At 40.8% G+C, this 27,800-nt stretch overlaps 1 protein-coding gene and 1 long non-coding RNA gene across 11 annotated transcripts in view; one reads left to right on the top strand and one right to left on the bottom strand.

The window, feature by feature from the left end:
• Window positions 1-27,800, top strand: part of PCSK5 (proprotein convertase subtilisin/kexin type 5) — a 458,158-nt gene that overhangs the window by 383,438 nt on the left and 46,920 nt on the right. For 2 of the 3 annotated variants that reach the window (XM_077906513.1, XM_077906535.1), the window contains exons 25-28: window positions 17,882-17,924; window positions 20,512-20,648; window positions 21,464-21,664; window positions 26,084-26,161. In XM_077906513.1, coding sequence (XP_077762639.1) covers window positions 17,882-17,924; window positions 20,512-20,648; window positions 21,464-21,664; window positions 26,084-26,161 — 459 coding nt within the window. The remainder of the gene's footprint in view (window positions 1-17,881; window positions 17,925-20,511; window positions 20,649-21,463; window positions 21,665-26,083; window positions 26,162-27,800) is intronic. The other variant, XM_077906524.1, reaches the window with a different exon arrangement.
• LOC144318976 (uncharacterized) overlaps window positions 1-27,800 on the bottom strand; it is a 78,648-nt gene that overhangs the window by 30,811 nt on the left and 20,037 nt on the right. For 4 of the 8 annotated variants that reach the window (XR_013384924.1, XR_013384910.1, XR_013384916.1 and 1 more), the window contains 2 exons: window positions 19,643-19,727; window positions 76-195 (listed from right to left, as the gene is read on the bottom strand). This is a non-coding gene — a long non-coding RNA (uncharacterized LOC144318976). The remainder of the gene's footprint in view (window positions 1-75; window positions 196-19,642; window positions 19,728-27,800) is intronic. The other 4 variants (XR_013384912.1, XR_013384923.1, XR_013384921.1 and 1 more) reach the window with 1 other exon arrangement.

Raw genomic sequence — 27,800 nt, 5'->3', positions numbered from 1 at the left:
TACCTATAATCCTGTCTACCCCAAATTTGATGCTCAATACATGATTTTTGAATGAATAAAGAAACAGACTCCTACCAGGTCCACTGTGGTGCACAGTTTGAAAGAGCCCTTGGAGAGGGTGGAAGAGCCAGTCTCCAGTCTCAGACTCACTTCAGGCAAATCATTCCAACTTGTCTCTGGACCTCACATACTAGTCTGGAAGCAGAGAGATGGGATGGGATTGGTGGTCTGGCGCCTCCATTCTCTGAATCCCTCTCTCCCCTATCATCTACTATATCTGAATTTAGCCAAAGAGGCTTGGCTGTCATCTTAAATAACATTTTAAATGCTCAAGTTAAATAAACCCCAGAACCTATGAATATGTTCCCTTAACAGCAAAAGAAATTCAAAGATGTGATTAAGGCTAAATATCTTAAGAGGGCTATATTATCCTGGGTTATTGAGATGGGCCAGAGCTAAGCATATGAGTCCTTGAAAATAGAGAAGCTTTCCAGTGGCAGTCAGAGAGAGAGAGATGAGAGAGCAGAAATCCATCACTTCTAGTTTTAGGCTCCCTCCCCTAAGCTGAATGCAGGGGCATCAAAAAGCCAGATATGACCCTCTGTGGACAGCCAACCACGACATGGTTCTCAGTCCTACAACCACAAGGAAATGAATTCTGCCAACAACTCGAATGACTGAAGAAACCATCCTTTTGCTAGAGCCCCCAGAAAGGAACCCAGCCTGTGACAGCTCTGATTTTAGCCCACTGAGTCCTGCAGTGGACTTCTGACCCACAGAACTGTAGCACAGGACATCTGTAATGTTTTAAGCTGTTCATGGTGTGGTAATTTGTTATAACAGCAATAGAAAACTGTTACACTATTTAAAATACATAACAAAGTGAATAGCACATGGTAAGGATTCAACAAACACCAATATTTCTTAGGAACATTATTATTTTTTTAAGATCTTATTTATTTATTCATGAGAGACACAGAGAGAGGCAGAGACACAGAAGAGAGAGAAGCAGGCTCCCTACGGGGATCCTGATGAAAGACTCAGTCCCAAGACCCTGGGACCACGACCTGAGCCAAAGGCAGATGCTCAACCATTGAGCCACCCAGGTTCCCCTTTTATAAACATTATTAATGGCATAATTATTAATATTGTTTACAATCTCAAAAAATCTCTTTCTGCCTTGACGTTGAGCTCTGAATTCTGAAACTCTTTGTCCTGTCTCTCCTGGAATAGCTCCCTTTTAACTGTCTTGGGGAATCTGTCACCAGCTTCATGGACTGAGTGTTATGCTGTAATGAAATGAGAGGAAATTTCCTGAAAGATAAAACCAATGGTGCCAATGAGACTCACTAGTGAGCAATAGCTAGCTAGGGAATACTTCGGGATAGGACACCTGAAAAGGACACCACGTGACCTATGAGCAGTTTGGCTGGGAACACTTAACCTGAATGTAAACAAGGGGAAATACCAAGCAAATGCCAAAGGAGAAACATACTATAAAAAAGGACATGTTGCCTTTTTAAAATGTCAGTGTTGCAAAAGACAAAGACGAGCCAAGGAGTTGTTCCAGATTAGAGAAGATCAAACAGACCAGGGGACTAAATGCAATATGTGATCCTAGAATTGGGCCAATTGAAAAAAATATGGAATATAGACATCAGATTATATAAATGTATATATTAACATTAAATTTCTGGAAGTTGATGGCTGCACTGTGATTACACAAGAGAAAGTTCTTATTCTTAGGAAATAGGCACTAAAATATTTAGGGGTAAAGAGCTACAATGGATGCATCTGACTTTGAATGACTCATAAAAATAAAAATAAAAAAATAAAAACAAATGCAGAGTGAGAGCAAGTGTGCAAATGATACAGCAAATGGGATGAAAAGTTAATTGGTGAATGCGAGTAAAGGGTAAATTGTTTCATTCTTCCAGCTTTTCTGTAAGTTTGAAGTTATCATCAAATAAAGTGATAAAAGAGAAACCAGTCGAGTTTGCTGTCCAGTAAAGAGAAGGAACCGTCAACACATAATGCCCATTCAAGCTACATGTTTTCTTCTAATTTGTCATTCCATCTGAACCTATCTTATTATGACCACCTGTGTTTTCAAATGCATAGCTTCCAAAATTAGCCTAAGACAGAAAATGTTCTCAAGGTTCCCTGTAGGCATATTAAATGTAAGTCCTGGTCAACGAAAGTACAATTTTCAAATAATCCACTACTTTTAGATGTGATAGTTCCAAGACACTGGGCCGCTAGCATAGTGCAGAGAAATATTCATGTCATAGGCAAAATAAGCATATTTCCCCGAATAGGTGGCAAGGCTGTCAGCAGAAGTGTTAGATGAATGAAGTAAATGGTTCATTGTAAAAAGTAATTGCACGTACTCACACGTAGACATAATTGACAACAAGGGGCCCAGGGAAGGGATCGTGGTGGCTTACGTAAATCACAGGTATGTCAGAATGTTCCTAAATGTGTGCCTATTTAATTCTTATTACAAATAAGTCCTTCCACCTTTTATAGTGTTGGTAAAGCACACTGATGTCTGTGGCAACATTTTTGTAGAAACCGAATCCTGTTCCCTTCTGTTCATGTAACTGAAGTATGCGAGCATTTGAGCTTTCTGTGGTCAGGCTGGTCCCCCTACCATCAGGGCCAAAATTTTTAGAAAATGCTAGAGATTCCCAAAATGTATCGGTGCTTGGGAAAATTGCCTCATCGCCAACAACGAACACTCCCACACTTAGGCACCCATGTGTGCATCTAGCATTTGATAATGTCTCATTCAATAGTGTCTCAAGAGCCAGGAATGAAAATGACAGTGGCTCTCCTGCAAGGCTGGTGGCTTCACTCACAGTGAAGAAACACAGCATTCTCATCCATGTAATTTGTGACCATTAGAAAAATTGGGAGACTCTCTTTCATTGAATCCCTTTGGACTAACAACATAGCCCATCTGGAGCATAAAAGCTCTAAACCTAGAGAAAAGAAATAGCACAGATGAGCAGCTTCCGTGCACTTTCTGCATTCAGTGGAGCTAATAAGGAAAAACGCTGAATTACGATGATTACCCATGCCTTGAAAATAGCTTATCACCTGCCAATATGAATGGAGGCCCCCGCAGGGCTGCGAAATGACAGGAAGAACAATGGCCCTAGAGACAGAATCTCTGGAGTGTCAGAGAGAGGAATCTCAGCTGACTGCAGAATGGTCAGCCGAACGAAGTGGAGCTCTTATTCTAAGTGGACCCTGCAAAGCAGTCCTCGGGTGTTCCTATGCCATGGAGAAGAAAAATAGAAGAGTTTCGCGGAACAATCAGGCCCATAAAATGTGAAATGAAGGGAAGACGTAGCCAGCAATTATCCAAAGAACCAGACTAGATACCCAGACGATCTCAGTTATATCATGGTGGGACAGAGCACTCCCCAAATTTGGCAGATAATCATCAACTTGCTTTTTACTTTGTGTTATTGTGTAGACTTAATCATACTGTGAAATCTCCCTTGTTTTCAGACCTAAGTGCCCCTGGAATGCTGTTCGAGTGGTCACATGAGGTTCATTAGAAAGAGGAGCTTGGCTTTGCAGGGATTGGGTGTTCGGCTCTTCCATGGAATCTTTTCTTTGTCATCACAAAGCTCCTGTGTGAAGGCCATTGTAGGCGCTACCGTAGAGCAGTGTTTCCAGCCCTGCAATCCCACCCCCCACCCCCAAGATATAATGTCTCAGTGGTCGCCTGTCTCATTGGCAGGTGCTAAGCTTTTATTTTTATTATGATAATGGCTTCATTTCCCCATGAATCGTTTAGATTAAGTATTACCACAGCCTGAGTTCTTTTATGGCCAACTTTTCATTTTAGTTCCTGCAGCATCCAAACAACCAGGATTTGTTTATTAACTTTTGTTCTCTTCACAAATGGCTACCAGGAGAAGGGGCTCTCCAAAATTTGAAGAGTATTACCTTTTTGTTCAGTAATTTATTGCCCACCCTCACAAAACCTACATACATGCTTGTAGGTATATACACACACACAGACACAGACACACAGACACACACACACACACACACACACACTTACACCATAGGCATAGCATTGTGCTAACACAGGGTTGGTAGGTGTATAGACTCCCTTTGTGCTGGAGACCAGGACATGTGCCATTTATTAATTGGTGAGCAAAGAACATAAAAATGTTTCTAATGTCTCACTACCTTCTAGATAGATCAGTGTTGTGCTTATAGTACTGCTTCCAACATTATTTTATCCTTTTCTTAATTTTTAGCCCTCAGATCAATCTGCTGCATTCAAAGCATTTGAAAAGCTGCCACTTTTTGGAGAATGTGCTCGGAGGGTTTCTCTCCTTTCTTCTTGCCCATCCTATCTCATGCATATGCACGTATGCACACTCTGCACCTGGCGATGTGTTTCTCTGTACCTGAAAAATAGTGCCCTTCTTACTGCAAATAACACACTGAGCATCTTTCAAAATGCTCAGAGTGACAAGAGTTGGTGTGACATTTACCTGCGGAGATCTATACAGCTCTTGGTCATAGCTGAAAACGTATTTCCTGAGTACTTAGTGTGTACTCCACTCTGTAGGAGAAAAAGAAACTATAACACAGGGTTTTGAGCTTCCACGAACTTAACACACCAGGCTAGTGGTCAGTGACTTAGATTTAGTATTCAAGTTACCACCAATGTTCCTTTGGTTTTGGTCAAGTCCTGAAAACTCTAGATCTCAAAATCTATTTTAAAAAGAGGGGAGGTAAGGAGGTAGAAATTGAACAAAATCAAGGGTCTGAAATTCAAATACCTAGTGGTACTAAGCAGGTAGCAGGATCAGGTGGCCAGCTGGGGACTCAGACCCACTGGGGAATACCCACCTAGGAGCTGTCTGCAGCTCAGCCAGTCAAGTGCTACAGGCAGAACTTCAAGTATCCAAACTTTCTTGAGAAATCTTTTGACTTCTTTGAACAGAGTACGGGTCAACATTGTGCTCGCCAACAAAACATATTAGTTAGCAGCTTCTGGCCTACAGACACGCTCAGGTCCTTCTTTCTTATTTTATATGCTGTCTGGAGTCACCCAACAATTGGCATGCAAACCAAGTATTCAGAAGAGCGTATGGACCTGGGAAAGGGGGTCACTGAGTCCCTCAGGCCATCAAAATGATTACAAATTTTGCTCATCACTCATCACTGTTTCAGCAGGTCCAAGAGTTACTAATGAAAATCCAGATGGGACTACTGACTTTTGAGAAGGAGAAGTTGTTTAGAAAGAACAATTAAAGGACACAAAACTCAATTTTTAGCTGTAAAGAGCTCTTCTGGCCAATGGCCTGTGTAAGAAAGAGGAAGCAGAAGGGTTCTGTACAATCTACCAACCTGACTCCGGAGACTCAGCAAAAGCTCCCACAGCTGTTAGAAATAAAAGCACAGAAGTACAGAGAAAGGAACAATTGAAACACACCTAGGAATCCAGAGAAGCCATCAAATAACCCAGAAGAGAAAGCGTGTAGCAGTGAAGAAAGCACCAAACACAGCAAAACTCTCAGATCAAGGGAAACATTTTTGAAGACAACCATTTTCAAAATCTGTGAAGTTTTAAAGAGGTAGGATAATAGGCAAAGGCTCCAAATCTAGGGGGAAGGATAGATTCTCTGGTTGGTGCCTCCTGATTAATGAGTAAAAAGTGATCCAGTTGCTATAGCAACTTGAAGATACACAAAAAATATCACTTCTTTAAAATATTCCTGATGATGAATAGGTAGAGTCTTTAAAAATATCTTTTTTAAAATGTAAGAGGCTCCTTCTCCCCCCCTCCCCTCGTAAGAGCACATCACAGAAGATGGCTGTTTGTTTGCTTCCCCAGATAACCGGACTTGTTTACACAAGCCTTAGTTTGCTTACACAAACCAGCAATTTGGGCAAAAAGTAATGACCAGAAAATATGTCTGTTGGAGAATAAATTGTTTTTCAGCAGTTTTGTTTCTGTTTAGGCAGCAAGGGAGACAAATGTATGTTGTCTTGGTTTTCTTTTTCCTAACAATATATTTTGTTGGAGTTTCCTTGGATGCTGAGAATGTGAAATGCACCTAAGCAGAGTCAGGAAATGAAAGGTTAGGCTTTCTGTAGCCTTCTCTTGTTGTCTAAATGGACAAGTAATAAAAAATATGACCTCGGTGGGACTGCACACCCAGTCCCTTAGCCTTCTCCAGCTTGGCTCCTGCTGCCCCGGACGCTTATTTCAGTATCCAAAAGGATTGTTCTGTTTTGCTCCAGGCTGTTCAACTTTGGCAGAATATCCTAAATAGATTGGAGATTCCAAGCAAGGTCTCGAAATGAAAACTGTAATGATAAAATATCCTGGGGACCCCTTCTGTAGGTGGTGGAAGGCTCTTAATTGAATGATTTGGGTAAATGGTTGGTACGAAGCCCAGCTAAGTGTCCCAAGGCCCATGGTCTGGCCAGTCTTTAGCCAATGTTGCGATGTGGGCTTTTGCTAATCAGAGGAGGGGTCAATGATCTTGAGTAGGATGGTAAGGCTGCATAATATGGTCTTTTAGAGTGGGTGATTAAATATTTTTGAGCAAGGATATGTAATCAGTGTGGAGGAGTTAGGGAAATCATTTGGAGTTCATAGGAATGGAAGTTTCCAAATCTGTGTTTGTTCTGTAGGATAGTGGACAAGGGACTGAGGTCCCTTGGGGCTCAGCTTACTCATCCTTAAAATGAGGAAGTTGGACCACCATCAATTCAGCGAGCATATGCTACATGTCATCATCTCCCACCTGTGTCCCCAAAAGCCCCTACTCCTGAGTGATATGGCTCAGAATACAGAACCACTCAGCTGCTTGAGCCAAAATTGTAGGATACTCCATTTCTCCCTCTCTCTCTCTCTCTCTCTCATTCTCTGAGCTTTGTTAAAAGGAACTCTTTCCAAGATTGAGACCCAAGAGAACGCAAAGACTGGGGAAGAAGGGGCTGAGGTGGCATATATAGAAAAAGACCAAAGTATCAATTTGAGTACTTCTGAAGCTAACATGGTGAATTAGATCTGTGAACAGTAAGCTTCCTAACCCTCCCTGCCCTGCATCAAACTTGCCAGACACACAAAATTCTTTCAAATTTACTAAGCATAGAGAATAAAGCATTCCTCTTTCCATTAAAAAGAAGTAGGTGAATTAGAAAGGACTAGAAGCTATCTTCCCAATATGCAAGGATCAAAGCAGAAACATGGGGGAAGATGCTGTTTGTAAATTCTCATTGTATCGCCGTATTAATTTCCCAAGGTGCTGTAACAAAGTACCTCAAACAAAGTGGCTTAAAACAATAAACAGATACCTCATTCTCAGTATTCTAGAGGTCAGAAGTCCAAAATCAAGGAGTCAGAAGGATTGAGTGCTTCTGGAGGATCTAAGGGAGGATCCTTCCTCACCTCTCTCTAGCTTCTGGTGGTTGCCAACAATCCCTGGCATTCCTTGGCTTACAGCTGCAACACTCCAATCTCTGCCTTGACGGTCTCATTACTGTCTTCCTTCTGTGTCTATCTGTCTGTCTTCACCTGACCTTCCTCTATGGACAGCAATCATTGGAATTAGCACCCCCTCACCCCAATCCAGTGTGACTTGATCTTAATGTCTTTGTACCTACAAAGACCCTATTTCCAAATAAGGTCATATTCATGGCTACCAGAGTTTGGGACTTGAACCTACTGTTTTGGAGGACGTAACTCAATCCACAGCAGTCACCAAGTCATTTCCACTTCCCATGTATATTTCATTTTCTCCACTTTGATCCGTCTCCACTACTTCATTTTAGGCTACCCACATATCCTACCTGGATAATGCAATCATCATCTTCTCACTGATCTCTGTTCTTCTTTTCTTTCACTCTTGAAATCCATTCTCTATGCCACAATAACCATGTTCTTTCTAAAATTGAAACCTGATCGTTACAATGACCTACAAATCTAAAATGATTTCCCATGGCTTTGAACAAAGTCTGTTCTCCCAAGCATGACATAGGAGCTTCTTCATGACCCAGCTTCCTATCTCTTCTGTCTTCTTTTCCCTGTTTCTTCTTGCTTTCTCATTACTCTAGCTACCCTAAACTCTTGGCAATTTATTTTGTACTTCTTCTATTCTTTTATTTAAAATCCTGTGTGTTTTTAAGGAGAGGGCAACCAGGCTGTATTCTGGTAATATCTTGCCCCTCCCTCTGTAGTTTCTTCAATGGGAGTCTCATGAGCCATTTTACTAGAGGAATCATCTCCATACATTTAGCGCTCTCTGCCTTCAGGTATTTCTACATGGCAAGAATTTTTCCCTCTGTCCTTCAAATTCATTTTTCAAACTCACGAAGCCTTCACTTCCTTCAGGAACCATTTCATAACCGTACTCCCCTCCCCCAAAACACACACCCTGCTTTAGGTATCACCCTATCACCCTATTTTCTTCTTAGTCAATTGTTCACAATCCCATTAGTAACACTACAAAGCATTCATGGCAATATCTTTCTCCTTGCTGCATTCCCCCTACACCCTGAGCTCCCTATATACTAGGAATTAGTTAGTCATTATCTCAGCCCTAGTGAATAGTAGGACTGAAAATATACTTGAGAAAGAAACCATAACATGAGGACATAACACACAGCACTAGGGCTGCTGAGATGAGTAAGATATATTTACTGACAATGCAGACCATTCACCATTCACCACACCCCAACTTGATCATAGCTATAGCAGCAGTACTAAGTTTATTGGAAGTTCAAACAAAACAAAACACTCATTCTCTCAGAAGAACTACAGAACTCAAAAGAAACAAATAGGGGCAACTTAACTCAGTTGGTTAAGCACCTGCCTTATTAATACGTGTTTAATATATACATATGGATAGTTTTGGGGACTAATGGTTGGTATCTTTTAACAATTCTGGAAAACTCTCAGGCATTCTTATTTTTCCTTTTGTTTGAATACTGCCTCTTCACCACTCTTTCTTTTTGAAACTTCGACATATATTAAAGCTTCTCATCCTAACCTCCTTGTATCTTACTGCTCTTTCCTGTTTTCTACCTTTTTGTCCTTCTGAATTTTCTCTTTTCTATCTATCTTTGAGATCATTCATTCTCCTTCTGCTATGCCTAATCTATAGTTTGATATGTCCACCGAGTTTTAATTTTGAATTTTTATGTCTTCCACTTATAAAGATTATATTTGCTTCTTTTCCAAACTGATTACTTTTCTATTTTCAAGATGTTATTTTTTTCTTTAAAAATATTAAACAGGGCAGCCCGGGTGGCTCAGCGGTTTAGTGCCACCTTCAGCCTAGGGCTTGATCCTGGAGACCTGGGATCGAGTCCCACATCAGGCACCCTGCATGGAGCCTGCTTCTTCCTCTGCCTGTGTCTCTGCCTCTCTCTCTCATGAATAAATAAATAAAATCTTTTTTAAAAATAAATAAAAATATTAAACATTTGGTGACACCTGGGTGGCTCAGTCTGTTAAGTGTCTGCCTTCAGCTCAGGTCATGATCCCAGGGTCCTGGGATTGAGCCCCATGTTGGGTTCCCTGTTAATGGGGAGCCTGCTTCTCCCTCTTCCACTGCCCCTTCCCATGGCTCGTGCTCTCTCTTTCACTATCTCAAACAAATTTTAAAAAATCTTTTTTAAAAAATTAAACAATTGCTATTTTTATATTCTGTGTCATATCATTTCAAGATTAGTGGTCTCTGTGGGTCTGATTGTGATGTCTGTTATTTCTGACACATGTCTCTCAGAGTGGCTGATTTCCTTGTTTTTAAAATGTGACCAATTTCCTTGAAAATTTACCTGCAAGAATACTTTGCGATCTGAGTTAAGATTATATTTCTCTAGAGAGGATTTGCATTTGCTTCTACTAATTGCCTTAGGATACTATCTACTTAGGACTACTTTAAATTGAATTTTAGTTTTGAGATGTTCCTGAACACATAGATAACACGAATTCAGATATGTGAGATCCAGCTTATAGTTAGACATTCTCAGAGGAGGTTTTGTTGTTGCTTTTTCATCTATCCAATGCCAGTGCTAAGACTGGGATGATGTTTTTTGCTGTCCCCTTCTTCTGACAATTTTATTTTTCATTCATCCTTACACTGAAACTGTAATCCTTTGGTTCCCATTTCAGTCTTGTATTTTACCTGGCAAGAATAACTATCACAAAAATGCTCTAAATTTTTCTATTAAAAAAAGAGAGATAAAGCTTAATTAAGTGGTAAGAGAGAAAGAGAATCATGATGTGGTTTCTTTCAGGCCCTAAGCAAATATTTCTGTGGTATACTAGATTAGAGATTTATCTATTCTATATTTTGCCACATTGTGGTTTCTTCTCTAATTAGCTTTACTAATTACCATCTCCTCATCAAACTCCTTAAGGATAGGGATTGCATTTCTTGTCAGTATATACTCCTTATAATCACCAAAGCAGTGTATGAACTTTCATACAGGATCTGTTAAGTATTTGTTTATTGCTCCTACATCCATCCCTTGTTGAACGTTCCTCCTTTCCACTCAAGCCAGAGCCAAGGGGCCATCCTACTTCCTCACCTCCCACATCATATGACCTGATCTCCTCAATTTGTATCTTTTTAGTTTCTCTCAAATCTGCTTTATTTTAATTACTGCAGCTGTAGTCTGAGTTTATGCCTAACCATTTCTCCTACAGTATTTTCCTTAAGAGTGTTTCTCAAATGTGTTACATAGAATCCTAGTTTTATGAGATTTAATGGATATAACCATTTGCACAGTTAAAGAAGTCATTTTCCATGCAGCATGCACAATGATCATTTTAAGAAAATCAGATCACATCAGATATTTTTTATAAATTTTCTCATGGTTCCTCTTTACTTTTAGATTGAATGCAAACCTCTTAAGCCTGGCCTAGAAGATGATATTTGATCTGATCCTGCCTATGACCTTGGCCTCATCTCCTGACTCTCTCTCTTTCTCTTTATCCACTGTAGCCCCAATGGCCTTCTCAATGTCCCTTGAACAGATGAAGCTTTCTTAGCCTCTATTTGAAACACTACCCTTAGAACCCACATGGCTATCTCCTTGTTCCCATTCTGATCTCCACTCAAATGCAATTCCTGAAAGGCTCTCTCCCAGCAAGCCTATCCAAATTAAGACCTCTTATCTCCATTCTAATCTCATCACTCTCTAACCTTTTATCCAAATTTATGTACTTATTTACTTGTTTTTCTTCTTCATTCAATGCATATTTTTGGAGCTTCTGCTACGTGCCAGGCAACACTCATGGCACCGAGGTACAAGAAAACAAAGCAAAACCACCTGTCCTCATGAAGCCTGCATTTTATTGGCTGTTTTGTGCATTTATTGAAGACTTACATTTAGTTTACATTATAATAATTATCTAATTTTCCTTTTATTGTCTGTTTTCCCTCTAAAATGTAAGCTTCAGAATGATGGAATAAGTGAATGAACAAACAGCTGTAGTGAACGATCCTCATAGGCACTCAGCTGTGTATATTATTAATCCATCACTTCCACCTGTTGGTTAGTTGGTTGAGAGAGGATTGGAAATCTAGAAACAGTTTGCCTATTATGATAGTCCACTGTTGGAACCAGAGGACATGGTAAAGACTAGAGTCCGATAGAGAACTGAGCCCTCTTTTAGCAAACATTTGTAGACAATGATTTAGATTATTTATTCTGGTCTCTCTACTACTGTGTCCCTCCAGGGGGTTGTACCCCATTGTCAGCTGTACTATTTACATTATTGCCAATTCAAATATTTACTCATTGTCTTTGGACACCGGTGAGGACAAAATGATTGAAAATCATCAACAGTCCCCCTAACTAAGTACTTTGTATCCCAGCACCACTGAACCTTCCAGAAAAATCTTGTTTTGGCAAAGCTGGTCAAGGGTCCATTTTGTACGTGAGTGTTTTTGAAGCAATCTGAAGCAATTCTGAGTACAAGGCCTATCCAAATTACATACTTTTTAGAGCTATTTGGGGCTTATAATTAGTTGCACTCTATGGGCATATAAATCTCTTACCCAGTCATTATTTTTGAGTGGAATGAAGAACGCCAGTGCCTCTCCTACAGATTTGTATAGCACCATCCAATAACTAAGTACACATTTACTCGGGGAGAATATGCGTTATTGACAACATGCTTAATTAACTTCCAAAACAATTTAAGTATTGGCTGCTTGTAATACCATCTCTTCCCTCAAAGGGAACAGTAGTACATCTCAGTAGGGGATGGACACTCTGCTGATGCGCCAACAAGGCCGCAGGTGCTCATAAAGAGAACTGTTTAAGAATGCTTGGCCCAAGTAACAGTGTCTTATCCAGTCTTGAGGCAGAGCCAAGAATAACCCCACTTCCTGGTGCTCTGTCTCCTTTACAGAATCCTATCAGAAACACATTTCAAATTAAAAGTGAATTTTTAAAAAGAAGTCTATATAAACATCTGCCATGGTTTTAACCAAACCCCATGGAAGGTCTGTCTTGTCCTGGCGAAACAGACTTAGGAATTGCTGAGAAACAAAATGGAAATATGAAAAAGTAGAAGTGTGCCAAAAAGGGACAGAAAATGAAGACTGTGACCAAAAGACCAGTTCTCTGGGGAGAGAGGTCTTTGGAGAAGACTGTTTCCAAACATGTGGCATAAATGATTCTTGGAACTCATAACCTGAGCATGTACTTTCTTTCCTTAATATATTTCTTTTTCTAACTAATTCCATAGCACACATTTATGAGGAAAATATAGAAACATGTATGTAGATATATACACACACACACACATAAAATCAGAAATAATTACTATTAACACTAGCTTTTTCTTATGATTTTTGATAGTCATATCTGTACATGCAGATAGATATGCATACATATTATATACATATCTAGATGTGGATTATCATCCCTATTCACATAGCCTACCATGAAAATGTTGCCATGTCATTAAATATCCTCGAGAAACAAAATTTTAATGTATAAGTGTATCATACTTTTCTATTGTATTCTCATCAGATGAATTTTCATGTTGTCTTTCATAGGACATAATCACTGGTTATTTAAATCTAGAAGGTTTTCTCTGGAGAACACATTTACGTACAAAAGCTGTGGAGGGCAATGGGAGGGTGAGAAAAGTGGAATCTAGTCAGATCATTCAAATATGCTCATTTACATCTATCTTTTCAACTTATTTCCCAACCCCAAAATGCTAGGTGAACAAGTTAATTAGAATCATAGAGTCTGTCTATAAATATGGAAGGGCTGAAAGTCAAGTGGAGGAAGTCCTTATACACATGAGATGTGTAACCCATCAGAGAACCATTCCTTCTGGTTGCTACTTTAAAGAATCAAGTGTAAAACATATTTTTGGAAAATTAGTATATGAATTTATGACCTTAGGTGTGGCATTCTGTTAGGTATGGCCTAAGTCACTCGTCTCTGAATAGAAATATGCAAGACAGCCCACTGACCTGCAGAAAAAGACAGGACTTGTATTTACAATCATTTTGTTATTACATTTTCTATTTTATTCTTCTACTATATATTTTTTAAAATGTAAAACATTCATGTACTAGCACACATAAATAATTCATACACACACATATGTACATTGCAGGCATATGCTAAATTTTTAAACTAATGAGGTGATCAGTCAAAACAGTATGGACATTATTACTTTAGATTCTGTAATTAGGGAACTTATAGAGTATTGTGGGGCTAGAAACCTATGAAGAATGGGCGAAGCATCAGTTTTGGCCCACTACTTTGCTTTAGTGTGAGAAACACTCGGAAGGCAAACATAGGCCCAAGTATGGTCGAGTCTGGAATACAGGCAGTTGGAACTGGGAAGGTAACTAAGCCAAAAGGTTGAAGTCATGTGGGAAAAGCAAGCATCTAGGGATGATGAATTACAATAAAGCAGGTGCTGCTTTATGGAACGCTTACAGATGTGGCCTAAGAGGTCAAAGCCAAAGGAGCCTAATGAGTCTAGGACACCTGAGGAAGGACTGAAGTAGGGAAGAACCTGGAAGCCTCTCAAGAGCATAAATTTAACGTGTCCATAGTCTATCATCCTGGGCAGTAATAGTCGGTCTGTGCAGTAAAGGACTACAGAACTGACCGGTTTCAACGGGCAGTGGTAAGGAGGCCTGGCTACCATGGGGTCTGGATGGAAATTCAGAAGCCTGAAAATAAATCTTGAAAGACAAACTATGCTGACCTTAACTTTTCCCCACAGTTTTGCAGAGGCAATTCCACTCAGCCAATATACCTGATCCATGGCTAATTCTGGCATATCTAGATATTATAATGATAAGGGGCTATTCTTTAAATTAGAAAAAAAGAATGTCTCCTTCAAGTGAAAAATGAATATACAATAATTTAGAAAACCAAATTAGAATAATTTTAGCTTCTGTGTATCTTTAATTATGTGACTCCAAGTTTATGTAAACCATAAGCAACACATTCTTCTTCTCTGGACATTTTGACAATTTGGCTCCATTTCAAGTTTAAAATACCACTTTTCCAATGCATTTTGTGAGTTAGATGTACGTAATTCCTTTTTTTAAAAAGATTTTATTTATTTATTCATGAGACACACACACAGAGAGAGAGAGAGAGAGAGAGAGAGAGAGGCAAAGGGAGAAGCAGGGTCCATGCAGGGAGCCCGAAGTGGGACTCGATCCTAGGACTCCCGGATCACACCCTGGGCCAAAAGGCAGGTGCTAAACCGCTGAGCTGCCCAGGCGTCCCTGATGTATATAACTCCTAATGTAGCCCTGATCCATCCGTATGCAATGATGAAGTCTATAGGTATTACTGAGAACAAAATGGCAGAGGGTGTAAGTTGACCACAGGGTGAAGGTGACAGCAGCAGTCAACATCTCCATGAGAAGGATGACTTTTCCATGAGCCCCAGCACTGACAAAGCTAAAGAAACTATGGAAAAGTGACACAAAGGATCACAAAGACCTCTCCAAAGAGAGGGGACATTGTAGTCCTGCTCACCCCACCCCATAGAAACTCTTTCTACAATAGAAAGAGTTCTCTCAATAAAGTAGGCTGTATCTCCATCATGACAAGGCATCTGCTCATACATTCTCCTTAGTGGGGATGTGAGCAGCTGGAAGCCAGTAACTGTTTCTGAAGGCTTTTTTTCCCCAAATGTGTGAGGTTCTCTCCGAATTCTGACTGAACTTGCCCCATGTCCCTTCAAACTGTGTTCTCTCAGCTCAAAAGTTTGACAGCACCAAGTAACCAGAGCTATTTAAACATTTAAACTTTGGATACCACCACCAAGACAGTCCACGATTCTAGCTTGTTTAGACTCTTCCACCCCCAGCTCCCAAACACACACACACACACACACACACACACACACACACGCACACCACTACAAGCCAGGAAAATTCATCTTTCTCCTTAAGCCAACCCTCCTTACCATCCAAATGCCAATTTGACTTAGAGTCAACTTCTAGGTTTGGGACTGTTACCTTTCCTTAATCCCATAACAGCTGCTTCTCAGTGGTCAAGCTAAATCCATTTAGCTTATGTCTGACTTGTGGATCTTCTGGGGTGGAAAATTTTTTTAAATAATTCTTATTCTTCAGAATAGTCAGTAATAATGAGAAAGACTAATGGGCATTCATAAGCTGTTATAAGACATACTTCCTGTACTATGCATTATTCATTTATGCAAACTATTGTGAAGGTACCAAATTCACTGTGCATCTGGGCTGGAAAGGTCCCTGGACTCAAGATTACATTGGTATGCACATTTCTGAGGCTTGGTTCTGTTTAACATTTTCATCAGTGACCTGCTTAAAGGAGCAGAGAGCAAACTCATTAAATTCCTAGATGGGAGGGATGGCCAGAACATTAGAGAACAGGATTAGAATTTCCCCAGCCCTTGCCAAATTAGCAAAACTGTCAGAGTCAAATATGTTCATCGGGGACAGGCAGGGAAAAGTAAGCTGCCCAACTGTGAGCTGAGTAGTAGCAGCTTATTTAGGAATAGAACTGAAAAGAATACAGATGCAAGCATAGACTTGTAGCAGGAAATAAACTTACCCAGTGGAACCACCTGTGTTCTCTGGGGCATTTGTGCCCCACCTTAAAATGGATTCAGATCCCCAAACAATGGATTATAGATGCATAAAGCCCCCTCTACACAGTCTCAGGAATTCTAAGAATTTCGGTGTGCTTTTCTTTTTCATGGTACCTCTAGCGTGAGATTCCTTATATCACTTAATTAGCCTGCTTTATGGTTCATTTCTCTGTCCAGCTCTGGTCGCCCTATAACAAACCATGTCACCATCTAACAGACACAAAAACCATTTCCCTACAGCAAGCATATCATGGCCTCCTGCATAACATGGTCTGGCTATGTCCTTGGCTGTCTTGACTCTTGTTCAATCCTTCCTATATAAGGGGCATGGCTGGATCTGGCCCCAGTGTGGATCATACATTGCCAAACCCTGCTAGACTCAATTTCAGAATTTTTAATTTTAGAAGAGTCTTAGCAACCATCTTCTCCAACCAGATCATTTTGTACCTGCAGAAATCAGAGCCCACAAAGCAGAGCAGCATTTATGCAAGTTCACAAGGCAGTTAAGCCAGGGGTAAAACTTCAAACTAGAAACAGATAACCCAGTTCCCAGGCCAGTACCCTCTCCACTGCATCATCACAAGGCTATTTCTAGAATGTACTATCAATCCCTGGATAAGTGGCAGAGCCTCTCATAGAAATTTTTTCACAACAACTTTTGGTGTAATACATTAGCCATATGATGTGTCATATGCAATAGTATTGCCTTGCAACATCCCTAGGAGAACCCGAGATGGACATTTGGCTAAAGATTCGAGTGAGGGACAGACTTTGTGAAAACCAAAATAGAGTCTACAGTAGATTAGAAAGGAAAGCAGTGCACAAAGTTCACAGGACATAATTTTGTTTGGTTTAAGTAAAGTTAAAGGTCGCATACAATCTTCACATTCTAAAGAGGAGTAATTATTTTTTCCATCTCCTATTGGAATGAAAAGCGCAGAACTGGAATATCACAGAAACTTAACTGGAGGTAGCTCTGTGAGTCACAGGATTTGCAGGGCCAGCCAACGGAAATTATAGAATTCCCTTAATAATTGGATCTGGGAATTGGCATCTTTCAGGGAGGGTTACAACGAAGGGAAATAGACTGAATTAGTGATTCTCAAAGCCCTTTCTCTCTCATTAAGTCCCTGAAAGCTGTAGGAAAGAGTCCCTTCTCTGACCCAAAAGGGACACATTGAATCATTGTACTTAATGAGAACAGGACAGTAATGTAAACCTCTTCAAGAGGTTTGTGAAGTACCCAACACAAAGTAGATACTGTATTGGAAAAAAATAATTGTCCAGGTTTCAAAGGAGCCTCCCAGATCACAATCCCTCACATTGCCAGGCATTTGGGGTAGCTCATGGAAAACCTACCATTCAGAGTAGGGAGCCCATAGCCCCTTCCAAATACACATGTGTGGATGTTTGATGCCTTTCCCTCAGTAGAAGCCAGGAGATGCTTCATGAGGATGGTTCCTACTCTGCAATTTGAAGACCTAGGAGCTTAAGACTATACTTCTTGAAAATCAGGGCCAACTCTTCACGAGAACTCTTATTTGACTAGCTTTGATAAAGCTAAGTCATAGCATACATCTTGTTACTAATTAAAAATGGTATAATCTGTGCAAATATCATTTCTGGACAGTGCCTTTTATGAAACATCCCATAAGATTGTTTGTCTCAAGCCACGACTTCTCCAAAGCCCATTTTTCCAAATGATGGACTCGGTAATTATTATGTTTCATTATTATAATTTTCTTCTAGATGATCCAGGAACGTGTACATCATGCACTACGGGGTATTACATGTAAGTCTGGCATTTTTTTTCATGGCACTAACTTTTCTGCAGTTTAAGCATTACTGACTTAATCCTAAATCCAGTGATTAAAGCAAAGAGGCCGTGCAGCCTGAAGCGACTCTGCCCTGTCAGGCTATTAATGAACAATTCTTGGATTTAGCAATAAGAGCCCAGCTGTTTTCTTGCCTCAAAAGGAGGCCCTCTTTTTCTTGGTCCTGGAAGTCACCCAACCTGACACTGGTGTCTAGGAATCCTGCCATGGGTTACCAGGATTCAGACCTTGCTATTCATGAACAAACTTTAACAATATACCCAACCCCACGCAAGCTATTTCCAAATGTTTGCATGGAGATCTTGTCCTTAACAGGAGTCAGAAAGTCCAGGATGAAAGCAGGTACTTTATGAGCTCTGAATCATCTTCTGGGTAATGAGAGACATGGACCACTAGGTTAAAGGAAACACAGATAATAATCATTCCCAGAGTTCTCCAATTCAACACTACAAGTAAAAGATGGTAGGTCTCAACATCACCTCCCCTTCCTATCTTAGTCTACCTCCTAGGGCACACTGGTGCCTATCTTGGGAGAAAAGATAAGAAGGCAGAGGAGAAGAAAAGGAAGGCCTAAATAATGCATAAGCTGCACAATTCCTCCCTGTCATGCTAAGAACGGGGGAGTTTTATGGTAAACTCATCCACCAGTTATTCTCTTCACCTTTCCACAAATGTTGCTAGGGACACGGGATTGATGTTACTTTCCAGAGGAAGAAACTGAAGGTCAGAGAGCCTGTGGGTTTCCTCATGTTGTACCACAAGCCAGTGGGGGGGTCCAGGTTTAGGTCGCCTCAACTTTAGTGGGCTGGGTCCTCCTGTCACCACACTGCCTTTCACCTCTATCACATTCGAGGGGCTCAAGATTCAAAAAGAATCAGTTAGCCTTATCATTACCTAAGCGTATAGTTGTCATTCAACTCTTGTAGAGTAGCCTGTTCCCTTCTACATTAACTAGGTCTACATCTCCACATTCTTGACCTACTGATTTAATTTACTGCTCCATTTAAACAGGGGAGGAAGAATGGAGAAGAGGCCCCCAAACTTAATTATTATAAGGTAGTACAGATGAAAGTAAATGAGCAGAAAGCAATCTGTCAGCATGTTCATAGTTGGCCTTTACCCAGCACACAGCCCGCCACAGACCACCTGGGGCAGAGACCAACAGCAGAAATGCAAACATTCTTTGGTGAGGTCACACAGTTGGGGGCACAGAATATTCCTCGAAGAATGAAGAAAGGAGAATTTAGACTCAAATAGTGACCACACAGAAGTGGATGACAGAAAGAAAAAAGTGGGTGAGGAGTTCCTCCATCCTGGTTCCTCTTCACTGCATCCCTCCAGCCTAACTGCACACTTCCTCATGTTGACATGAGGGCACACCCCTCGAACATGCATCCACTTCCCCTGTCACCTGGGAGCATCCCCTTCAACCTTGGAGCCAGCCCTGCTCCTACGTGCTGCTGGCTACTAATGAGCAGGTTCCAGAAAACCCCTTGAGAGACGAACACACTGAAAGAACGTGCCCAGTATCACTGAGAGTAAAACATGAGATACTTGTTTCAAGAAACATGCATTTATAACAACCCTTTAGAAGGTTTAGTAACTCTGAAGATAGCGAATAAAACACTATATAATAGAAGTTGTTAGTGAAGAAATAAAAACTTTCCTCAGATACCTTGTCGTTGCTCTGAAATTCATCAAAGGGCAAAGGTCAGCTTGATTCCACTCCCCCTTCACATGAGCCAGTAATTCAACCGAGTCTGAAATACAACACTTAGAATGTAGAATAAGAAGGGATAATATGCATATATTAATATAAATATAAATATGTACAAGCTAAGACACTTCCTTCTTAATATTAATAATCTAGCTGTAAAAAATCATAATAATAAATAATCTAGTTGTAGACATTTTGGTAAGTTACTTGAACTCAACACTGAGCCGTTTCCTAGTGTTTGCATGGAGACCTTGTCCCTATCAGGAGTCAGAAAATCCAGGATGAAGGCAGGTACTTTATGAGCTCTGAATCATCCCCTGAATTCAATTCTACAAGTCAAAGATGGTAGGTCTCAATATCACCTCCCCTTCCTATTGCCATGTGACAAAAGCACACAAGCTATTCAAATCCCAGGTAAGGCTTTAACTCCCTATGGGTCTTTGAGTACTTAACCTTGAGACTCAGTTCCCTTAACCAGAAATTCAAGACGAGTAATAGCCACCATATGGGAATTGCATGGAAGTTGAAATGAGGCCTTAATGCAAAATCCACGCTCCATAAATGAATATTAGTACCCTTTCCTTCTCCCCAGCCTCTTCACAGCTGATGGGTGAAGGGTCCTCAGGGTCCAGAAGAAGGTGGTTCATGACTTGCTTAGTGACCATACATAGACCAAGACAAAGTTTTTGCCTTTGAAACCCAAATATCTATACCTGTTAAAAATGATGTGTAGACAAATGTTAAGGATTAAATTAAATTAAATTGGGGTGGTTGAGAGAAATATATCAACATAGCTCATGGAAGAAACTCCATCTCTTCTTCCCTAGGTTTGACCACCACTGTTATAAAACCTGTCCTGAGAAGACCTACAGTGAAGAATTTGAATGTAAAGCGTGTGATACCAACTGTAGCAACTGTGACCAGCATGAGTGCTACTGGTGTGAAGAGGGCTTCTTTCTCCTGGGTAAGCCCGAGAATGGCATAGCACAAAGGAAGAACAAGGTTCCCAAGTCCCATCCAGAAATAAGAGCACTTGCTTGATTGGTTTCAGACTTTTCCTATGCCTCTTGTCCAAGGATGGATTTTAATTTGGTTTGAAAATAAACATTAGCCAGGACTACTTCCTTCTGCTTTTATTACTGAAGCAGAGTTCCTAGTTCACTAATTAATTTCAAACATCTCCAAGCTGATGGAAACAAGAGTGAAGGGGGTGGGTGGTGGGAACATTGAAGATAAATGCCTTGGAACGAATCACCTGGAATATTCAGAACCATGACTCTTGCCTTGAGACTCAATCCACGCTATACATTCCTAAGCACTGTAAAAGTTAAACAGGATCCTTTGTCTTCGGTTTTGGGCAATCCCAGATGGTTAGGAAAGAAACACACTATGAGTCTTCCAGTCAAGGGACTAACAGTCCAGTGCTCTCGAATGTTTGCAGGAGAGATGGTGCGGCGGACAGCCCACATTGATCCCCAGCAGTTCTGCACAGAGATTCATTTTATTTGTTCTCTTCCAAGGCCCTAAGAATTTAAAGCTCTTTACTCCATGCTCTTAACCCCTTAGCCCCTTGAGCAAAGTTAAATGTTTGGTTGAAAGAGGACTGAAATATTGGATTTAGGACACGTTTCTTGGTTGAAATAGGCTTATGTCATTTTGGTTTCTATAAAAACAAACTCAAACAAAAAATTGGTCCTGAGATTCCCCTCAGCCTTGCATGGAGCACCAAGCCAAGCCGGCAGGGACTCACCCTCATGCCCCCTCTCTGTTCTCATGCAGGTGGCACTTGTGTGAGGAGATGTGGCCCTGGCTTCTACGGCAACCCAGAAGTGGGAGAATGTGAGCCCTGCCACCCGGCCTGCAAGAGCTGCGTTGGCCTTGGCCCCGACCAGTGCAGCAGCTGTCAGGAAGGACTGCAGCTGCAGCATGGGACGTGTGTGGGTCCTGCCCAGCCCCACGTGGAAGGCAAATTCTGGAATGGTATGTGCCTCCCAAGAAAGAGAGAGGTAGAGTGTGAGCAGGTGTCTGGCTACCTTCTCTGCCTGCCTCCCCCAACCTTAACACTTGCTTTTGGGATATCCCAGAGACAAAGGCAGGGCAGTGAACCAAAGCTCAGAGTGGGAATCCAGTTTGGGCAGGATTGGGTAGGAGGCTGTGGTTGGTTGGCCTGACCTGGTGGGAAACCCAAGCACACCTTTCGGTTGGTATGGCCAGGGAGTGCCTATCCGGTGGAGGAGACCTCGGAGCAGGTAAGGAGAGAACTGTAGGGGAATGGCCCTATGACCATTGTCTCAAAGATTTCAGAGTAGCTTTGATCCAAGGGAAAGGAAAACGACTGGCAAGGGTGGGCTTTTTCAGCTGGGCAAGGAAGAATCACTCTAAAGTACTAGATCTTAAGCTGAGGCAGCTAATCTGGCTGGCTGATTAGAACTTAGCATCATTCAAGGTTGCCTTTTAAAAGCTCCCCTCCAAGCGTGCCTGGGTGGCTCAGTTGATTAAGCATGTAATTCTTGATTTTGGCTCAGGTCATGATCTCCAGGTCATGAAATTGATCCTCGAGTCCGGCTCTACGTTCAGTGGGGAGTCTGCTTGAGTGTCTCTCTCTCCCTTCCTCTTCCCTCTGCCCCTCCCCTGTCTTTCAAATAAAATAAAAGTCTTCCTCCAGTTGCAGATAAAGAAAGTGGGGATTTTTGATGGGGGCAGGAGGAAGGGTGTGGAAGCTTGCAATATAATAGTAAAGGCTTGTGCATGTTCATTCCTACCTGCATCTTCAATACTGACCTCCTCACACAGGAGCCTCAGTCACAGGCTTCCTTGCAAAGAAGCTACAAACTCCAATGACCTCTCTGCAAGGTAGTTACAAATTCCAATTACCTCTCTGTGTCTCTGGTGGTTAAAAAACAAAACCCTCTTCCTGCTGGAAAAATCTGACTCACATTCTATGCAGAGATGCTCATGAAAACAAGGGATGCTCTCCCGTTTGATTTCAAGGCAAAGATTTGTTTTTTTTTAAAAAAAGGTCATTTCAGTGCAGCAGCAGAGGAGGTCTGCCCAGGATGAGTCTTCAATGGGCTGGGGAGACAGATAGATCCCAGGCAGGAGAAAGGCTCTTGCTGGATTTCAGAGGAGGGACATCCATGGCGACTATCCACCACGACAGTGTCACCATGTGTGACTTAAAGGAAAAGCAGCTCAGAGACCATCACAAACCCAGCAGCCAAGGGCCACGGAGAACATGGGCCAGTTTCAGAGACATAGCTGGGAAGACAATCATTCAATCCAGATTGGGATATCTTCTGTGAATTATAGCTGGACCCAAATGCTGAAAACGAGTTTGTCTGGCATTCAGGCATTTAAGAGGCAGTGCAAGCCAAGAGGAAAATAGTCTGGTGCTGTGTTTCTAGCTCAGAACATCTGTATTTTATCTGGCATCCAGATGATGAAAAGGTCCAGGGAGCCAAGAGTCAGAGCAGATTTGATTCCCCAAATGATTACACGTCCCTTTCAACTGGACTACGCACTTTGCAAGCAGAAATCAAGCCTTGATTGTTCCCCTTTGTCAGAGCACCACACCCACCCCTCTGCATTTTCTACTGTCAAAATATAGTGTTTTTGAAGAAAGGAAGGAGTTAGTCCATTTGGGGATCCAGCACTAATAAGGGATTTGGGAAGCAGATGAGAATGTTTCTCATGGCTGGACAAAAGCAATAAAGTCAATGACATGGCTGTACTTTTCTATGATCTAGGAAATCAGACATGCAGACTATTAACAGTGAGGAAAAACTGTTTCCTCACTGAGCAAGGTAAGGAGGTAGCTCAGATACCCCAGCAGAATTTAGACACCACTGAGGTAGATAGTAAGTGGAAATGCACTACTTCAAGCCCTGGGTGTATTTGAGCCAATGCCTACATCTTACTCCTGACTTCTCCTTAAAACAAAACAAAACAAAGTTGAGGGTGTAATAGGAGGGCAGAAGGTTCCAGAAAACAGGCACTAATTAGCCACACCTTTAAAATGATACTAAACAGGTTGCAGTCATCATGGGTCAACTCAGAGGGAGCTCCAACAATGTGCTCTCAGCAAGGTATTGTGGTTTTCAACACAGTTGCAGATCCATGTAGAAAAGGTGAAATGGGACAAACTTCAGTCCATTCCTCCACCCACATGGCTTCCCAGTGGAAACAATAAGATCTTGTTTGCATCCAGAGACTGCAACCGCCCCCATCATCTGTGCCAGCATGTGTTGGGGAAATAGCCTTGAAATAAAAATCCAACTAGATTTCACTGAACCCCTCTCTCAGTGAGGTGGCTACTTACAATGAGAGGACCATCATTCTTTGTAATTACACACGCTGTGGGAATACCTCCCATCCCAGCCCAAGGATGGAGCTTTCCCCACATGTTGGCCATGCCTGGTAAATCCTCCAGCCAAGACAAAGGAATCTCCAAAGATGGCCGCCCAACTCTGTTCTTCCTGCCAGCAAAGAATCCCTTGCATGAAAGCATAGATGCCTACTGGATCCCCTGTCTTAGTCACAATCTACTGTGAAGATTACTCAGCCCACTGTCCCTGCAGGACAGCAGAACCAACATTAAATAGGCTGCTAAAGGCTTTAGCAGTGACTCAGGCATCACAGAGCAACCATTGGTGAAAACGTTCGGGTGTGGCACGCCCCAGATTCGGCTGCTTTCCTGAAACCATTGTTGGGAATGGAAACAGTTTACCCTATTACTGTTAAATCATGTGGATTTTCTTAAGTGGTTTCCCCCTGGTAGTGCCGGGAAGTCCCAGGAATAATTCCTGCACATTTCCTCTACCCACCTATTTCCATCATCGATTAAAACCTTGTTTGTCACAGGCTCCAATTACATATTATGATGATAGTTTAATCTACAAAGTACAGACATAGGGAATTAACTTTTTATCTTTGACCACATCCTAACAATTTCTCACTAGACTGTCTTTTGATCTTAATTCCTATGCCCGGAGGAAGCCTAGAATTCCAGAATCAGTCACAACACTGAGAGCCATATGTAAAAAATAAATCTCAATGGTGGGAGATATGTTGCCTGTGAGCAACTGAATCTTAGAGAACTTTAAGAATGCCACAAAAATCTGATTTTTAGAAGGACTTTGTATATCTCTCTATATCTATATCTATATCTATATCTATATCTATATCTATATCTATATCTATATCTATCTATCTGTCTGGTTGCCTCACTTAGAAATAAGAACATTATTTTTACTTAATTAACAAACCAGAACTCAGTGAAGAAAACCCATGACCCTGGATGAGTAAATAATTACCTGTGGCCCACTGGATCCAGGAAGGAACCACCTGTCTCCACTTGCACTGATTGTTAAATATCCAGGAATTTCACTGGGGGATCACTAAACCACTGGCAGGTTGACATCCATTATGGTGAGAGTATTTACACCACAGAAATTGGCAAACACTACAAATCAAGTTTTTTGTTTTATTTTCCAAAAAGTCATATTACACCACTGCTTTGACCTCTTTCCCAACTATTTTAAAATCCCAGTTAAATCACTAAAAAGTCTCTCTAGTGCATGTAGGCTTTAGAGTTCAGCGTACCAGAATTCAAATCCTGGCTCTCTTCTTTACTAACTGTGTGACTTTGAACAAGTTACTCATCTTGTCCGAATCCCTCACCCATAAAATAGGAACATGGAACTATTTCAGCCAAGGTCATCTGAGAATTAAATGAGAGAACACACAGAAAGCTCCCAGGACAGAATAAGACACAATAAAAGTTATACTACTCCCCAACCCTTTAACCTGACCCTGTCTTCACACAGGAAACACAAGTTCCCTTTTAAAACAATCTTCCCTGTCATGAGAAAGCAAGTAATTTGGGGAGCCTGGGTCAGGGAAAAAATAGTTCCAGAAAGAAGTCAGCAAATAATGGTCAGCTGGGATGCCTAAGAGCCAAGCAGAGTCCTGACTTAATAATGTGTATAAAGATGTCAATAACAGAGTTATTTATAATAACCAAAACAAAGAGGGGGATGGAGCAATCTAAAAATGTAACAAAAGAAAAAAATTAAGTGAATTACGGTTCATGCAAATACATAAACAATTAAAAATACAGTGTATGAAGAATTTTAATAGCAAAAATGCCTATAAAATAATATCAAATGCAAAATGGTCAATATGGTATATGCAGAAGACGTAGATGATTACATGCACACATGCGTGTGTAATTATACACTCACATTCAATATGAAGATGGGAAACCTACGGGCTGAAGAACACATCTCTGGCATTTCTGAGTGGTAAGGTGAGAGGCGAAACTGACCTTTATCTTTCTTGCATTAAAAAAATAAAACACTTTATTTTGTTTTTTTTGTTTTTTTTTTTTAATAAAAAAAGAGCCTGTGCCCACTGCAAGTCCATCTTTGGTGAAGAGCCTGCCACAGAAGCCACGGCGGAAGTTTCAAATCAAAAGAGGTAACAGGGAAGTAGGGAGAAGACAATCGCACTGAATCAAAAACCTTTGTGATATAGAAACTAACCCAAGAAGCTGGGCTACCAGGAGGAAATGGGGTTCAGAATTCCTAAAAGGAAAACAGAAAGAGGTGGTGACCACAACGTAGGCACTCAAAGGCCAAAGACTGGGAGGAAATACAGCAATGGAGCTTTCTGGAGCATTTAAGAGCATTCCTGATGTGCTGAGTGGTTATCTCTGGGAGAGGCTATCAAGAGAAAGAGAAGGCTCTGGTCCTGCAGATCTATAAGAATAGGCTGGAAGAGCGCTTTTTGCCTTCCCTGTCACTGTAGTGTTATTTGGAAGAGCTGAGATTGGAAAAAATAAATAAACACTAAGTGGTCACCAAGAGTTCTCAGTTAGAAAAATGAACTATGATACATCCATGCAATGGAACAATATGGAGTCATAAAGAAGAATGAGGGGGTTCTTTATATAGCCATAGAGAATGGGCCCAAAAATACAAAAAAAAAAAAAAAAAAGCAATGTGATAAACAGTGTGAATAGATATAGTTTATATGAAAAAGACGGAGAGATACTTCACGATATATTCCCTTTATTCGGTTTTGTTGTTTTTTTTTAAAACTGTGTTAGTATTGCTTATTTAAAACAAAGTTTTTAAAAATAAAACTTCTGTTTTATATGGTTTAGCTATAGTCGTTTCTGAAGAAGAGACACTACATTTTCCTGGTCAGGGTAATTTTTTTTTCTTTGAGGTCTTGTCCAGTGCAGAATTTCTGGAGTGGAAAAAGAAAAAAAAATGAAAAGAAAAGAAAAACTATGCTCAAGGTCAAATTTTACTTGTTGTGATTAAATCACTAATCTTTTATGAAAAAAGTCCCTGTCTGGCAGGGACAATCCATTGCCGCACGTAATTGCTGTTAACTGTGTGTACAGATCTCCCTCTAGTGGTAGCATGCTGGCATTACAGAATTTTATAACCAGCGTTTCTTTTTTTTTTTTTTTTAATTTTTTTTTAAATTTTTATTTATTTATGATAGTCACAGAGAGAGAGAGAGAGAGAGGCAGAGACATAGGCAGAGGGAGAAGCAGGCTCCATGCACCGGGAGCCCGACGTGGGATTCGATCCCCGGTCTCCAGGATCGCGCCCTGGGCCAAAGGCAGGCACCAAACCACTGCACCACCCAGGGATCCCTATAGCCAGCGTTTCACAGTAAAATACCAAATTGCCAGAATGTGAGACGTATGTAATTATAAACACATGCATATATGTAGATATATACATTATATTTAATAAAAACTGAGAGAGTTCATTAAAATCTCATATCTTTGTAAATAAAAAAGTTTAGTATAAAAGTGATAAATTCAATACCTGGAGGGGGAAAAATTTGGCCATTGGCCTCAATATACAATACTAAAGATTTTCAAGGTGTCTGATAAGTATTATTTTGCTATTATTTTTTTAAGAACTCCTCTCAGACATGAAGTATCTTGCTTTTCATTCCATTGAAATATAATTGACATGTAACATTGGGCGGGCTTAACATGTATGATATGATGATTTGATGTATGTATATACGGTAAAATGATTACCACCGTAGTGTTAACATTACCTTGTGTGTGTGCGTGTGCTTGTGTGTG

This window comes from Canis aureus, chromosome 1 (genome assembly GCF_053574225.1).
Source record: "Canis aureus isolate CA01 chromosome 1, VMU_Caureus_v.1.0, whole genome shotgun sequence".
NCBI lineage: Eukaryota > Metazoa > Chordata > Mammalia > Carnivora > Canidae > Canis > Canis aureus.
The sequence above is the reverse complement of the archived record's forward strand: the minus strand, read 5'-3'. Positions and strand labels throughout refer to the sequence as shown.